The sequence below is a fragment of the Coregonus clupeaformis genome, chromosome 7 (genome assembly GCF_020615455.1).
Source record: "Coregonus clupeaformis isolate EN_2021a chromosome 7, ASM2061545v1, whole genome shotgun sequence".
NCBI lineage: Eukaryota > Metazoa > Chordata > Actinopteri > Salmoniformes > Salmonidae > Coregonus > Coregonus clupeaformis.
Genome location: NC_059198.1, coordinates 31209358 through 31225588, shown reverse-complemented (window position 1 = coordinate 31225588; position 16231 = coordinate 31209358). Strand labels below are relative to the sequence as shown.

Genomic DNA, 16231 nt, shown 5'->3' with positions numbered 1-16231 from the left:
TAATGACCATTGTTATGTTTGGAGGAAAAATGGGGTTGCTTGCAAGCCCAAGAACACCATCACAACTGTGAAGCACGGGGGGGTGGCAGCATCATAATAATAATAATAATAATAATAATAAGCCATTTAGCAGACGCTTTTATCCAAAGCGACTTACAGTCATGCGTGCATACATTTTTGTGTATGGGTGGTCCCGGGGATCGAACCCACTACCTTGGCGTTACAAGCGCCGTGCTCTACCAGCTGAGCTACAGAGGACCACATCATGCTGTGGGGGTGCTTTGCTGCAGGAGGGACTGATGCACTTCACAAAATAGATGACATCATGAGGAAGGAAAATTATGTGGATATATTGAAGCAACATCTCAAGACATCAGTCAGGAAGTTAAAGCTTGGTTGCAAATGGGTCTTCCAAATGGACAATGACCCCAAGTATGCTTCCAAAGTTGTGGCAAAATGGCTTAAGGACAACAAAGTCAAGGTATTGGAGTGGCCATCACAAAGCCCTGACCTCAATCCTATAGAACATTTGTGGGCAGAACTGAAAAGGCGTGTGCGAGCAAGGAGGCCTACAAACCTGACTCAGTTACACTAGCTCTGTCAGGAGGAATGGGCCAAAATTCACCCAACTTATTGTGGGAAGCTTGTGGAAGGCTACCCAAAACGTTTGACCCAAGTCAATGCTACCAAATACTAATTGAGTGTATGTAAACTTCTGACCCACTGGGAATGTGATGAAAGAAATACAAGCTGAAATAAATCACTCTACTATTATTCTGACATTTCACATTCTTAAAATAAAGTGGTGATCCTAACTGACCTAAGACAGGGATTTTTTTACCAGGATTAAATGTCAGGAATTGTGAAAAACTGAGTTTAAATGTATTTGGCTAAGGTGTATGTAAACTTCTGACTTCAACTGTATGTGTTTTTGGTTAAGCCAATTAGACCAAGCCCATAATTTTACAGTTATTTCAGGATATCTAGGCAAGTTAGCTGGCTAACTCCTTGATCATGCTTTGTAGTATACCCCTCTGAACAGTACTATTTATAACAGCTTACCTGCACCATATGAAGAGACTGGTTTCATCATCTGAGGTTTAACTGGTATTTGGATGATCCTGTATTTGAGTTCAGCAGATATGGCCTGCATGTCAAAAATGTTGATTTTGCATTTCTACTTTATCACACATAATTACGCCCAAAAAAAAGTACAAGAGAAACGTATTGATCGATGAAACAGGGACTCCAGAGACGTGATGTTGAATCAATCACACAGCGACGTGGTCACAGGGGACATGGTCCATGTCTGAAGCACATATAAATTAAATATCCTCTTCTGCAGTATGGACTCTATGGAGCCTTAGTTAGAATTCTATACCATCTGTCCTAAACCCTAGAACCCGTGACCAGACTCAGTCAGACTCAGGAGTCCTTAGGAGTCCCTCTGGGTCAGAGAGGGAACAGTAGAGGGTGTATCCTAGCTCATCCACCTCCACTGGCGTCAGCTCACAGAACAAGTTGACTTTGGGGACCAGGGCGCAGGGGAGCCTCCCGGCCTCTAGGTGTCCCACTAGCGAGCGAAGCAGCTGCAGGAAGCGGTCGGCCAGCGCCTCCTGGGTCCAGTCGCCCTCCTTCCCGCTCAGCAGCAGTATGGCGTTGGTGAGCTGACTGGCCGACAGGCGCGCCAGGGCCGGGTTCAGCTTGCACACTGCTTTAGTCACCTTGAGGCAGGCGCAGCGGCAGCCACCGTCCTCCTGGTCCAGGGCCCGCAGGCGCGCCGTCTCCGCCACGCGGAAGCTCTGCCGCCACAGGTTTTCGTGGCGCTCGGCGGCCAGCCTGTGTGGCTTGGCAATCAGCGAGGCACCGTCGTCCATCACCAGCAGAGGCAGGAAGTCCACGTAAAGATGGCGGTCCATCTCGTACTGGACCTCCAGTGTGAGAGTCTCAGAGGGAACCACCGGCCGGATCACGTAGTCCAGAACGCTGCCAATGGCCGGCCAGTTGATGGAGCCCGCCACCAGCTTCTCGAACACCTCCAGGACAGACTTGGGGGAGAGGTAGCCTCCTACCATGCAGCGGTCCCAGTAGCTGCTGCCTCGGGGGAAGTACTCCAGGTTTTCCCTGCGAATCAGCCAGAAACCCGGCATGTTCATGATGGTGTCCTCGCCAGGGACTGACGACCACAGGTTCTTCTCCAGGGTCAGAGGGACCATGAGCTGAGCATGATCCGCTGTCACCACCTGAGAAAAAGTGGGAGAAAGAGTGAGTGGGAGCACATTGATGTTATTCTTATGAAACCATAACATTTCAAACCCACTACTACCACCCTCTTATTACCTGCAGGTCGTCGTAGAGGCTGCCGCTGAGGTACATCTCTCGGAGCGGCATGTCGGGCAGCTTGGCGTGCAGGAAGATCCTCAGCTCAGCGCAGATGTCCAGGGCGGCCCGACGGGCTGTGGCCTGCTCCTCAGCGGGGATGGCCACTCGCTCCTGGTAGAACTCCCACAGTTTCTCCTGTAAGGAGAGGCGCATCCTGGCCCGGAGGAGGTCGGTCTGCCCTGCAGCACTACGTCCCCGCCCCATCGCCTTCCGCATGCAGTCTGAGGGGATACAGCCACGACAGGCAGAGGTTAGGAATGTGCAGGTATGGGTAGAATAATACTAAAATTGGCATTTACAGTGTTTTATAAGCCCATGTGGGCTGGGCATCCTGATGATGCAAGACACTACAATAATGAAATAAATCAAACAAATATATGTTGAAAGGTAATGGGAGGTAAATAAGAACGAAAGTAAGAAGGATATTTATGGGGTGAAAACAGGAAATCAAACCCAACTAATGGGAACAAGTACCACGAGAGAGGTTGCTTTACGGACTATCCTCTCCTACAGAGAGTATCCTAAACACTAAAGCCGGGCGTACACTACACAATGTTTTTAGTTGAGATCAGACAAGTTTCATTTTTGCGAGACAGTGTGGTATTGAGAATCCTCACGACCAAGTGAAGAATCTTGTGTGTGACCCCCCCCCCCCTACGTTTGTGCCATATCATTCAGAATGACCACCAATACGTTGGGAAGACAAACAAAAAAACACGAAAGACAGTCGTTAAATGTGAGAGGCTGAGCGATGTTAGGACTTTGAAAGTTGAGTAGTGTACACCCGGCATAAGAGAACCATCCAAAATACCACAGACTTTAGTTGAGAAAGTTTAAGAAAATACATAACAAATATCTAATGGAGCTCAATTGAAACTAGCCATCGGAGTATATTTAGTGGGGTTTCTACTAACAAAACTGTAGAGTAGTTCCAATCGATTTCAATAGCTTTCACCGCCCCATTTTTCATTTGAGCAAAACTTTCCATATCTGCCCATGGTAGAAGTGATCAGAAAGTGATTTTTTGGACCTGAATGCCAAAACATTCAGGAGACGTATCACATTTTGGGCACCTCCATGTTGCATATCCCACCATACCATGAGACAGCCACTATATGTCTTTATCTCTTGAAAAGATAAATGGCTCAGTTTGATATAATTTAAAAGCTTACAAACAGGATTGTCAAACTATTTGGTAATTTCTTGAAAACAAAAAAGTAAATAAAAAAACTCAGATTTTCACATATGTTGTAGCTTAGATCCTATTTTACATCAGAGGTTTATGTTGAGACCGCCATCGGTTGAGACACAGCATGCACTTGAATACAGAGTGGGTGTAATGTTTTGGCTGATACATTTACTAAAATGGGAATAACATTGACATTTCAACTTTCCAATTGTACCACAAAAGATGACTGGAGAACATTGACTTGAATGGGAATATCAGTTGTTTTAAATTACAATGTCAATTACAATGTCTTCCATAGGAAACCTATTAAAACCATAGAAATATAGATAATAGAATATACATTCCCATTTAAGTTGACATTCGACAGTGGGTGGACCAGTGGCCATCTGTGGTAGTAATTGGAATGTAAAATGTCAATTAAAATAATTTAAATGGTGTACCAGCTAAATTGCAGTGGTCTGAAGGGATAGGTCCATTCTATGAATTATATTTCTATGATTAAAAAGACACCCACCCTGTATTCAAGAGTATGCTGTGTCTCACCCAATGGCAGGCACAACACATACACCTCAGATTATGTACATTACGGTATAAAACTACAACATATGCGAAAATGAAAATAAATCTGAGTTTTCATGTTTTTAGATAATTGAAATTAAACATTAAATATATTTTTCAAAAAATAATAATATAGCTTGACAACCCTGTTTTCAAGCTTTTAAATGATATCAAACTTAACCATTAATCTTTTCAAGTGATGAATACCATGGACGTCTCATGGTATGGTATGCAAAATTGGGTCAACTTCGAGCACCTCTATCTCCTGAATGTTTTGGCATTCAGGTCCAAAAAGTCATTTTCTGATCACTTCTACCATGGGCAAATATGTATGGAAAGTTCAGTTCAAATCAAAAGAGATGTGGTCAAAAACGGATTGAAATCAAATGGAACGACCCTATAGCTTTATACAACAAGCACTAAGAGTCAGTGGTATCACCCACAATACAGGAAGTACAGCCATCCTGCCATCAGCCATCCTGTCATCAATAGACACAGCCAAGGATTAGAAAACACTGCACAGAGATGAGGTCAAACCATCTGAAACACACTACTAACCTGCTCCATCAATCCCAAGTGTTACTGCTCAGGCCTCACTCTGAACACAGATAGGCAATGTGTGCGAGTGTGAGTGTACTGCTTAGCAGTATAGCTTCCTAGCTCACCAGTCCTTACCGGTACTTGATCTCGCATCCTCTGCCTTGCCAACACACGTAACCGCCCTGCTTGACAACATACTAACCAGTCGCTCCACCGAAAAAGTAACAATTCAGCAGCGCTATTGGCAATGTTTCACGCTGTGGGGTGAGCTAACGGCACGATCATAACTCTTATATGAGCAATGTTTAATAGTTGTAATGCGGAATAACATTATCGTGTGTGACACCCTAAATACATTAGTGTACCTTACCTGGTTCAAAGGAGTTGGAGGTGGGTAGAGTCTGCAGTGACCTGCTCACTGTTGACTTCATGTCATGGTTAAGTACCCGTGGTGTCGAGCCCATCCAGCTGGGTTCCTCCCAGCTCCTTTTCCCTGATGGTTCCATCTTAGTAGGGCTGGTCGGAGCACTTATGGCACGGTCATACATCTGAAGGGAGATTGAATTGAACATCCTTATTGTCCATTAGAATGTTTCATGAAATGGTCATGTTTTCCACTCGTGGTTAAAAACAGTACAATTACTGATATAGAGATCAGAAGCCAAATAGTGAGAGGTGATCACATTTAGCCTATAACTGAACTGGCACAATGGACAAATAATGTACATACAGTGCATTCGGAAAGTATTCAGACCCCTTTACTTTTTCCACATTGTTACATTGCAGCCTTATTCTAAAATTAATTAAATTGTTTTTTTCCCCCCTCATCTACACACAATATCCCATAATGAAAAAGCCAAACGGGTTTTATAATTTCTTGCCAATGTATAAAAAAACTGAAGTTACATTTACATACACTACCAGTCAAAAGTTTGGACACACCTACTCATTCAAGGGTTTTTCTTTATTTTTTACATTGTAGAATAATAGTGAAGACATCAAAACTATGAAATAACACATCTGGAATCATGTAGTAAATTATTTTATATTTGAGATTCTTCAAATAGCCACCCTTTGCCTTGATGACAGCTTTGCGCACTCTTGGCATTCTCTCAACCAGCTTCACCTGGAATGCTTTTCCAACAGTCTTGAAGGAGTTCCCACATATGCTGAGCACTTGTTGGCTGCTTTTCCTTCACTCTGCCGTCCGACTCATCCCAAACCATCTCAATTGGGTTGAGGTCGGGGGATTGTGGAGGCCAGGTCATCTGATGCAGCACCCCATCACTCTCCTTCTGGGTAAAATAGCCCTTACACAGCCTGGAGGTGTGTTGGGTCATTGTCCTGTTGAAAACCAAATGATAGTCCAACTAAGCCCAAAACAGATGGGATGGCGTATCGCTGCAGAATGCTGTGGTAGCCATGCTGATTAAGTGTGCCTTGAATTCTAAATAATTCACAGAAAGTGTCACCAGCAAAGCACCCCAACACCATCACACCTCCTCATCCAGGCTTTACGGTGGGAACTACACATGCAGAGATCCGTTCACCCACACCGCGTCTCACAAAGACAAGGCGGTTGGAACAAAAAATCTCAAATTTGAACTCCAGACCAAAGGACACATTTCCACCGGTCTAATGTCCATTGCTTGTGTTTCTTGGCCCAAGCAGTTCTCTTATTATTATTGGTGTCCTTTAGTATTGGTTTCTTTGCAGCAATTCGACCTGATTCACAAAGTCCCCTCTGAATAGTTGATGTTGACCTTCATGTTTTAAAGTAATGATGGACTGTTGTTTCTCTTTGCTTATTTGAGCTGTTCTTTACATAATTTTACCAAATAGGGCTCTCTTCTGTATACCCCCCTACCTTGTCACAACACAACTGATTGGCTCAAACGCATTCAGAAGGAAAGAAATTCCACAAATTAACTTTTAACAAGGCACACCTGTTAATTGAAATGCATTCCAGGTGACTACCTCATGAAGCTGGTTGAGAGAATGCCAAGAGTGTGCCGATCTGTCATCAAGGCAAAGGGTGGCTATTTGAAGAATTTCAAATATATTTTGATTAGTTTAACACTTTTTTGGTTACTACATGATTCCATATGTGTTATTTCATTGTTTTGATGTCTTCACTATTATTCTACAATGTAGAAAATAATAAAAATAAGGAAAACCCTTGAATGAGTAGCTGTGTCCAAACTTTAGACTGGTACTGTAAGTATTCAGAACCTTTACTCAGTACATTGTTCAAGCACCTTTGGCAGCGATTACAGTCTCGAGTCTTCTTGGGTATGATGCTACAAGCTTGGCACACCTGTATTTGGGGAGTTTCTCCCATTCATCTCTGCAGATTCTCTTAAGCTCTGTCAGGTTGGACGGGGAGCGTCGCTGCACAGCAATTTTCGGGTCTCTCCAGAGATGTTCAATCGGGTTCAAGTCCAGGCTTTGGCTGGGCCACTCAAGGACATTCAGAGACTTGTCCCGAAGCCACTCCTGCGCTGTCTTGGCTGTGTGCTTAGGGTTGTTGTCCTGTTGGAAGGTGAACATTAGCCCCAGTCTGAGGTCCTGAGCACTCTGGAGCAGGTTTTCATCAAGGATCTCTATGTACATCTTTCCCCCGATCCTGACTAGTCTCTCAGTCCCTGCCGCTGAAAAACATCCCCACAGCATGTGCTGCCACCACCATGTTTCACCGTAGGGATGGTGCCAGGTTTGCTCCAGATGTGACGCTTGGCGTTCAGGCCAAGAGTTCAATCTTAGTTTCATCAGACCAGAGAATCTTGTTTCTCATGGTCTGAGAGTCTTTAAGTGCCTTTTTGCAAACTCCAAGTGGCTGTCGTGCCTTTCACTGAGGAGTGGCTTCCGTCTGGCCACTACCATAAAGGCCTGATTGGTGGAGTGCTGCAGAGATGGTTGTTCTTCTGGAAGATTATCCCATCTTCACAGAGGAACTCTGGAGCTTGTCAGTGATCATCAGGTTCTTAGTCACCTCCCTGACCAAGGCCCTTCTCCCCCGATTGCTCAGTTTGGCCAGGCGGCCAGCTCTAGGAAGAGTCTTAGTGGTTCCAAGAATAATGGAGGCCACTGTGTTCTTGGGGACCTTCAATGCTGTAGAAATGTTTTGGTACCCTTCCCCAGATCTGTGCCTCGGCACAATCCTCTCGGAGCTCTACAGACAATTCCGTCGACCTCATGGCTTGGTTTTTGCTCTGACATGCACTGTCAACTGTGGGACCTTATATAGACAGGTGTGTGCCTTTCCAAATCATGTCCAATCAATTGAATTTACCACAGGTGGACTCCAATCAAGTTGTAGAAATATCAATGGAAACAGGATGCACCTGAGCTCAATTTCGAGTCTCATAGCAAGTGGTCTGAATACTTATGTAAAGGTATTTCTGGTTTAGTTTTTTAATACATTTGCAAAAAAGTATTAAAACATTTGTCATTATGGGGTATTGTGTGTAGATTGATGAGGAAATTGTTTTATTTAATCAATTTTAGAATAAGGCTGTAACGTAACAAAATGTGGAAAAAGTCAAGGGGATTGAATTCTTTCAAGAATATAATTGCTATGATCTAACTTAGAGAATATCCCACTTACTCTTTTGACTGCTAGTGTTGCAATGCCAAGCATGGCAGCTCCTCCGACCCCAAGAACAAGCTTGGCATTAGATAGCAAAAAGTCAACGGCTGTGCCCATCCCGTTGTCATCCTTCTTTCCTTTACGCTCACCGTTCACTCCCGCCATTCTGTCTAGGTGAACGTAGAGTTAGAAGGGAAAAGTAATGAGAGAAGAACAAAGAAAGTACTGATTCAGATGTGAGGAGTCTTACGTTCTATTACCATAACTCAAGGACTGTGTACCTTTTATTATCAAAACATTTATTATGAACTTATAAAGAGCGATAGGATAGGTGGTCATTTAAATAGCTTAATAGTTTACCTGTTAGTGGTCTGACACAAGCACGTCTTGCTAAAGGTGGTGTTGGATGGTTGACCGACACCTACATCAATCCCCCCAGTCTACTGCTGAGGAAGAACTGGCCCCTCTTCAGCGCGTCCTCCTTATCGCTCGGCACGGTCAGGGCCTGGCAGCGGCGGAACTCACGGGCCACTGCGCACCGGTAGTAGTTGCGGTCTGTGTACTGAAGGTGGCGCCCTGCACGGAGCAGTGCTCGGTACAGCTCCAGCACCGCACTACGAGTCCAGCCGCCCATTAGGGATGCACATGGAGAGGGGAGGACTCCTGTGAGGAGAGAGAGACAGGAGGACGTTTATTTATGGCTTTCAATAGAATAGGTAATCATCATTATGCAAAAGAAAGTATTAGCTTTGATTTTCGAACACCGTCACCTAGGCATCTGCCACTGGTGAAGCAGAGGGACAACATGGACCAAGTTAGGCTATAATAATCCTGAACAGTAACTTAACTATGTGATATGATTTGGCATATTTAGCTAGATAACCATTTTGGGTGATGAGATGAGAGATGAGACTGGTGTCACTGAATGGTCATTTGCTGCTGTAGATTCGGTGGTCAGTATACCGTTTGTCACTACTAGCTAGCAGCAAGTCATCAAGTTAATTTGCTAACTAGCTAACAGTAACTATGTTACGCCTGTCTAGTCTGCATGCAGCCTAGCAGATTAAACTCAACTCGAAATCGTGAGTTGAGTTTAGTCAGCCTTGTCAGACCAGAGCAACACATAAGATACAAAGATACTGAACTAACGTTAGCTAGCTATATAGTTTACGTTAGCACTCGTCAAGCAGAACACCCCTTACCAATTTAGCTAGCAAACGTTAGCTGCTGTTGTCCGTGTAGACTGTACGATAAAAGTGAGTTCACAATTAGCTAGACACTAGAATAGCAAAAGCAGTATCATGAACATTGTTCCCTTTGATTGGCTAGACCCGAGTGCGCCACTGAGTGGCGCAGTGGTCTAAGGCACTGCATCGCAGTGCTAACTGTGCCACTAGAGATCCTGGTTCGAATCCAGGCTCTGTCGCTGCCGGCCGCGACCGGGAGACTCATGGGCGGCGCACAATTGGCCCAGCATCGTCCAGGGTAGGGGAGGGAATGACCGGCAGGGATGTAGCTCAGTTGATAGAGCATGGCGTTTGCAACGCCAGGGTTGTGGGTTCGATTCCCACGGGGGGCCAGTATAAAAAAAAATATGTATTCACTAACTGTAAGTCGCTCTGGATAAGAGCGTCTGCTAAATGACTAAAAATGTAAAAAAATGTAAAATAGTAGCTACGAGTTTTAAAAAATGACTTAAGGTTAGACTAGCTTGCGAGCTACCGTTAGTTAGCTTGCTACAGTAGCCTCTGAACGATTCTGACCTTACGCAATGAGGAGCTGATTCTCACAGTCAATTGAATAAAAATATAGGATATTGACAGAACAACATTTTACATAGTCAAGAGAGAACGCGAAACTTACCTTTGAGAAACTATTTCAAATATGTATCCTTATAAGAACAAGAGACACAGTTCCCCCTCACGCCGGGGTTAGAATGATAGACCGGAAGCTATTGGCTACTTATTTTGGTACTGGAGTTACTACATCCGGTTGTAACTATTTTTATGGTTGAGAAATGCGACATTACAGCACTCAATCTTATTTAGCCTATAAACCTATACATCTTTTGGAATAAAGCATTTTATAAAACAATCTTATAAGAAAACATATGTGAATATGATGTTAATCCAATGTAATAATAGGACTATATTAGTAGAGTAGACTAGAGTAGGCTAGAGGAGAGTAGAGTATTACTTTATTGATCCCAATTTGAGAAATTGTTTAATCACCTCTTGCTTCATCACTGATTACAAGGACAAGACAAGGATAAATGTAACACATATAATAAAATAAACTCATATTAATATGTAATGTATTGGTCAGTTTGTGAGCAGCTAAGATCCCTCTGGCACTTGAGATGGGTAGATTCAACAGAGTCCCTCAAGAGGAAAGGTGTGTATTGTGTGATCTTGGGTTAATAGAAAGTCAAGCCAATTTTGTGTTTTATTTCCCTCTGTATGATGACTTGAGACATGTTCTGTTTGGTAACATGTTCTTTTAGCTAGCTGAATAAACTAAGTTAGAGTCTATTCCTAGAAAACATTGAACCGCTGTAGTTTACAACAATTATAATTTCTAAAGTGGAAGTTGGGAGAGTTATATTTGAGTGTTTCAGTGAAACGTAAGTGAGGGAGGCCCCGCTCTCTCGCTTTCCCAGATGTTTAGTTCATTTCATTCCGATCTCCTTTGCATTATTGTAGCCTTTTTCTGTAACCTGTCAACTATGTGTCTGTCTATCCCTGTTCTCTCCTCTCTGCACAGGCCATACAAACGCTTCACACCACGTGGCTGTTGCCACTCTAATCTGGTGGTCCCTGCGCGCACGACCCACGTGGAGTTCCAGGTCTCTGGGAGCCTCTGGAACTGCCATTCTGAGGCCAACAAGGCAGAGTTCATCTCAGCCTATGCTACCCTCCAGTCCCTCGACTTCTTGGCGCTGACGGAAACATGGATTACCATCCTGGAGTGGACCAGCTACCACCGGCCTGAGGAGAGACACATGGAACGAGGGGTTAATACGATACTCAGGAGGAAGCTGTAACCTATAACATACCTCGTTCAATCTCCTCAGGACTTTGAAAGGCCCCACAAACCGCCGACCCAGCTTCCGGCAGGGCAGGCGAAGGGGCAGGTTTCGGGTCGAGAGCCAGACCCAGTCCCCCGGTGCATACACCGGAGCCTCACTGCGGTTAGCCTCACTTGGGCTATCTCTGCCCAGGGGAGGAACGCCGACCACTCCCCCCGCCGGTCCTGGCAATACAACCTCAGAAACCTACCCACCTCCTGGTTGACTCTCTCCACCTGCCCGTTACTTTCGGGGTGAAACCCTGAGGTAAGGCTGACCGAGACTCCCAGACGTTCCATGAACGCCCTCCAAACCCTCAAGGTGAACTGGGAACCCCGATCAGACACTATATCCTCAGGTATCCCATAGTGCCGAAAGACGTGTGTAAATAGGGCCTGAGCAGTCTGTAGGGCCGTAGGGAGACCGGGCAGAGGAATGAGGCAGCAGGACTTCGAAAACCGATCCACAACGACCAGGATCGTGGTATTCCCTTGTGAGGGAGGAAGATCCGTCACGAAATCCACCGATAGGTGGGACCACGGTCGTTGTGGAACGGGTAGGGGTTGCAATTTCCCTCTGGGCAGGTGTCTAGGAGCCTTACACTGGGTGCACACCGAGCAGGAAGAAACATAAACCCTCACGTCCTTAGCTTAGGTGGGCCACCAGTACTTCCCACTAAGACAATGCACTGTCTGACCGATACCAGGATGACCAGAGGAGGGTGACGTGTGAGCCCAATAGATCAACCGATTGCGGATCTCCAGCGGGACGTACACACGACCCTCTGGACACTGGGGAGGAGTGGGTTCGTTACGCAACGCCCACTCGATGTCCGCGTCCACTTCCCACACCACCGGTTCCACCAGACACGACGCCGGAAGTATGGGAGTGGGCTCCACGGAACTCTCCTCCATGTCATACAGTCGGGACAGAGCATCTGCCTTATCATTCTGGGAGCCTGGCCTGTACGAAAGGGTGAAACAATAAGGGGTGAGAAACATTGACCACCTTGCCTGGCGAGGGTTTAATCTCTTCACCGCCCGGATGTACTCCAGATTGCGGTGGTCAGTTAAAATGAGAAAAGGGTGGTTAGCCCCCTCAAGCCAATGTCTCCACGTTTTCAGGGCTTGGACCACGGCCAACAGCTCTCGGTCCCCCACATCATAGTTGCGCTCCGCCGGACTGAGCTTCTTAGAAAAGAACGCACAGGGGCGGAGCTTGTGTGGTGTGCCCCAGCGCTGGGAAAGTACAGCACCTATCCCAGCTTCCGACGTGTCCACCTCAACCGTGAAAGACAAGGAGGGATCCGGATGAGCCAGCACTGGGGCCGAGGTAAACAGGCTCTTCAGACGATTGAAAGCCCTGTCCGCCTCAGCTGACCACCGCAAATGCACTGGTCCCCCCTTCAGCAATGAGGTAATGGGAGCCGCTACCTGACCAAAGCCCCGGATAAACCTCCGGTGGTAATTGGCAAATCCAAAAAATTGCAGCACCTCCTTCACCGTGGTTGGAGTCGGCCAATTACGCACGGCCGAAATGCGGTCACTCTCCATTTTCACCCCAGACGCGGACATGTGGTACCTAGGAAGGAGATGGACTCCTGAAAGAACAAGCATTTCTCCGCCTTGGCATTCAGGTCATGCTTCAACAGTCGTCCAAGTACCTTATGCACCAGGGACACATGCTCGGCCCGTGTAGCGGAGTATATGAGGATGTCATCAATATACACCACTACACCCTGTCCGTGCAGATCCCTGAAAATCTCATCGACGAAGGCTTGGAAGACTGATGGAGCATTCATCAATCCGTATGGCATGACGAGGTACTCATAGTGTCCTGAGGTAGTGCTGAAAGTCGTCTTCCACTCATCTCCCTCCCGAATACGCACCAGATTGTACGCGCTCCTGAGATCCAATTTCATGAAGAAGCGCGCTCCGTGCAGTGATTCCGTCATACATGCTATCAGAGGTAAGGGATAGCTGTACTTGACAGTGATCTGATTAAGCCCACGGTAATCAATGCACGGGCGTAACCCACCATCCTTCTTCTTCACGAAAAAGAAACTTGAGGAAACAGGTGAAGTGGAAGGTCGAATGTATCCCTGTCTCAGCGATTCGGAGACATATGTTTCCATAGCCGCCTTCTCCGCCTGTGACAGAGGATACATGTGACTCCGGGGAAGTGCAGCTGTCACGCCCTGGCTCTGGGGACTCTTATATGTTGAGCCAGGGTGTGGATTTTCTATGTGTGATTTTCTATGTTGTGTTCTAGTTCGTGTTTTCTATGTTGGCCAGGGTGGTTCCCAATCAGAGGCAGCTGATTCTCGTTGTCTCTGATTGGGAACCATACTTAGGCAGCCTGTTGGCACTAGTTATTTGTGGGATCTTGTTCCGGAAGGTTTGTGTCTTTAACCTAGGACTTCACGTATCGTTTATTGTTTTGGTTCGTTGTGTGTACAAGTAATAAAGATGTACGCTTATCACGCTGCGCCTTGGTCCGCTTCTTCATCGTGTAACGATCGTGACAGAAGATCACACCATGACTGGATCAAACAGCGTGACGAGGAGAGAGGATGGACTTGGGAGGAGTTGAGTGAGAGTCTGGCAAGAGGGATGGAGGCCATGAGCACGGGGGAGAGACAAGCCCAAAACAATTTTAGGGGGGGGCTCACGCCGTGGACGACGAAGCAGCAGGAGGCCGCGATAGAGCGGTTCAGCCGGTTAGCAGAGGAGGCCGCTAGGTTACGGGGGCCACTGGTCACGAGGGAGAAGGAGAGTGTGGAGGCACGGCGAGAGGAACTGAGTAGGCAGCAGAGGGAGCAGAGGTTTATGAGGAAACCCAGTCCCGCTCCTCGCACCAAGCAAGTGGTGTGTCACCAGTCCGGTCCGGCCCGTTCCTGATTCCCGCACAAGGCCAGTGGTGTGTGTTCCCAGTACGGTCAGGCCCGTTCCTGCTCCCCGCACTAAGCCTGTGGTGCGCATCGCCAGCCCGGTCCGGCCTGTTCCTGCTCCCCACACCAAGCCAATGGTGCGCGTCGCCAGCCCGGTCCGGCCTGTTCCTGCTCCCCGCACCAAGCCAGTGGTGCGCGTCGTCAGCCTGGTCCGGCCCGTTCCTGCTCCCCGCACCAAGCCAGTGGTGCGCATCGCCAGCCCGGTCCGGCCCGTTCCTGCTCCCCGCACCAAGCAAGTGGTGCGCGTCGTCAGCCCGGTCCGGCCCGTTCCTGCTCCCCGCACCTGTCGTCAGCCCGACAGGAGATGAGGGCGGACACGCTCTCGTATCCCGAAGGCGCCGGGTGGATGGTTGCCAGGTAGAGCTCTACCTGAAGCAGGAAACCATGACACCCAGCTGGTGTACCGTCATATGCCCTCGGGAGCGAGAGCCGAATCCCACTGGGCCCAGGTGGAGAAGAGGTGGACTGTGGTATGGGTGGTAGAGTGGTTGGAGGAGGTGTGGGAAGGCCACCTCTCTCCCAACGGTCCATTGTGTTCATCACCATCTCCATGGCGGTGCCGAGCGCCTGGATGACACTCTCCTGTCGTTGAAAACGTTCCTCCATAGATTCGGACTGACGAGCTGTACCTGCTGACTCCATAGATGGTGCGTGGTTCTGTAACGAGTGTCAGTGTAATGCGGTGGATCGCGCAGGACACAGAACTCGAGGAAACGTACTTTACTGAACTTGAGTAAAGAAAACAACACAGCAATACCTTCACACAGGAAGGAACTAACCCGCTCACCAAACGACACACGAGACGAAAAACAACCACGCACAAGACACATTGGGAGCACCTGGGTTAAATAGGGTAGGCGTGATTACACAAATGGGAAACAGGTGTGTGACATAGACAACAGGTGCAACATAGACTCATATAACATAGATCGGCAGTAGCTATTATTCCGGTGACGACGAACGCCGCAGCCTGCCCGAGCAAGGAGGAGGGGCAGCCTCGGCAGAATCCGTGACATTGACCTCATCTTTACTAGATGCTGTTCTTCTACTAATCTCACTGCAACTCCCCTCCAAGTCTCCGACCACTACTTTGTATCCTTTTCTCTCTCGCTCTCCTCCAACACTACTCACTCTGCCCCTACTCAGATGGTAATGTGCCATCGCAACCTTCGCTCTCTCTCTCCCGCTACTCTCTCCTCTTCCATCCTATCATCTCTTCCCTCTGCTAAATCCTTCTCCCTCCGATCTCCTGATTCTGCCTCCTCAACCCTCCTCTCCTCCCATTCTGCATCTTTTGACTCTCTATGTACCCTATCCTCCCGGCTGGCTCGGTCCTCCCCTCCTGCTACGTGGCTTGACGACTCATTGCGAGCTCACAGAAGAGGTCTCCGGGCAGCCGAGCGGAAATGGAAGAAAACTAGTCTCCCTGCGGACCTGTCATCTTTTCACTCCCTCCTCTCTACATTCTCTTCCTCTGTTTCCGCTGCGAAAGCCACTTTCTACCACTCTAAATTTCAAGCCTCTGCCTCTAACCCTAGGAATCTCTTTGCCACCTTCTCCTCCCTGCTGAATCCTCCTCCTCCTCCCTCTCTGTGGATGACTTCGTCAACCATTTTGAAAAGAAGGCTGACGACATCCAATCCTCATTTATTAAGTAAAATGACACCACTGGTCCTGCTCACACTGCCCTACCCTATTCTTTGACTTCTTTCTCCCCTCTCTCTCCAGATGAAATCTTGCGACTTGTGACGGCCGGCCGCCCAACAACCTGCCCGCTTGACCCTATCCCCTCCTCTCTTCTCCAGACCATTTCCGGAGACCTTCTCCCTTACCTCACCTCGCTCATCAACTCATCCTTGACCGTTGGCCATGTCCCTTCCGTCTTCAAGAGGGCGAGAGTTGCACCCCTCCTCAAAAAACCAACACTCGATCCCTCCGATGTCAACAACTACAGAC

General features: G+C 47.4%; 2 protein-coding genes across 2 annotated transcripts; both read right to left on the bottom strand.

Annotated features, from left to right (window-relative positions):
- Positions 1 to 858: 858 nt before the first annotated feature.
- On the bottom strand, positions 859 to 8710 carry LOC121569725 (mitochondrial dynamics protein MID51-like). Its single transcript, XM_041880879.2, has 5 exons — positions 8619 to 8710; positions 8277 to 8424; positions 5040 to 5217; positions 2341 to 2603; positions 859 to 2243 (listed from the first exon to the last, which is right to left on the bottom strand). The coding sequence occupies exons 2-5, from the start codon at positions 8421 to 8423 to the stop codon at positions 1416 to 1418; spliced, it is 1416 nt and encodes a 471-aa protein (XP_041736813.2). The 5' UTR covers position 8424; positions 8619 to 8710; the 3' UTR covers positions 859 to 1415.
- Positions 8680 to 10209, bottom strand: LOC121569726 (MIEF1 upstream open reading frame protein-like). Its single transcript, XM_041880880.2, has 2 exons — positions 10122 to 10209; positions 8680 to 8921 (listed from the first exon to the last, which is right to left on the bottom strand). The coding sequence occupies exon 2, from the start codon at positions 8890 to 8892 to the stop codon at positions 8680 to 8682; it is 213 nt and encodes a 70-aa protein (XP_041736814.1). The 5' UTR covers positions 8893 to 8921; positions 10122 to 10209.
- Positions 10210 to 16231: the final 6022 nt, after the last annotated feature.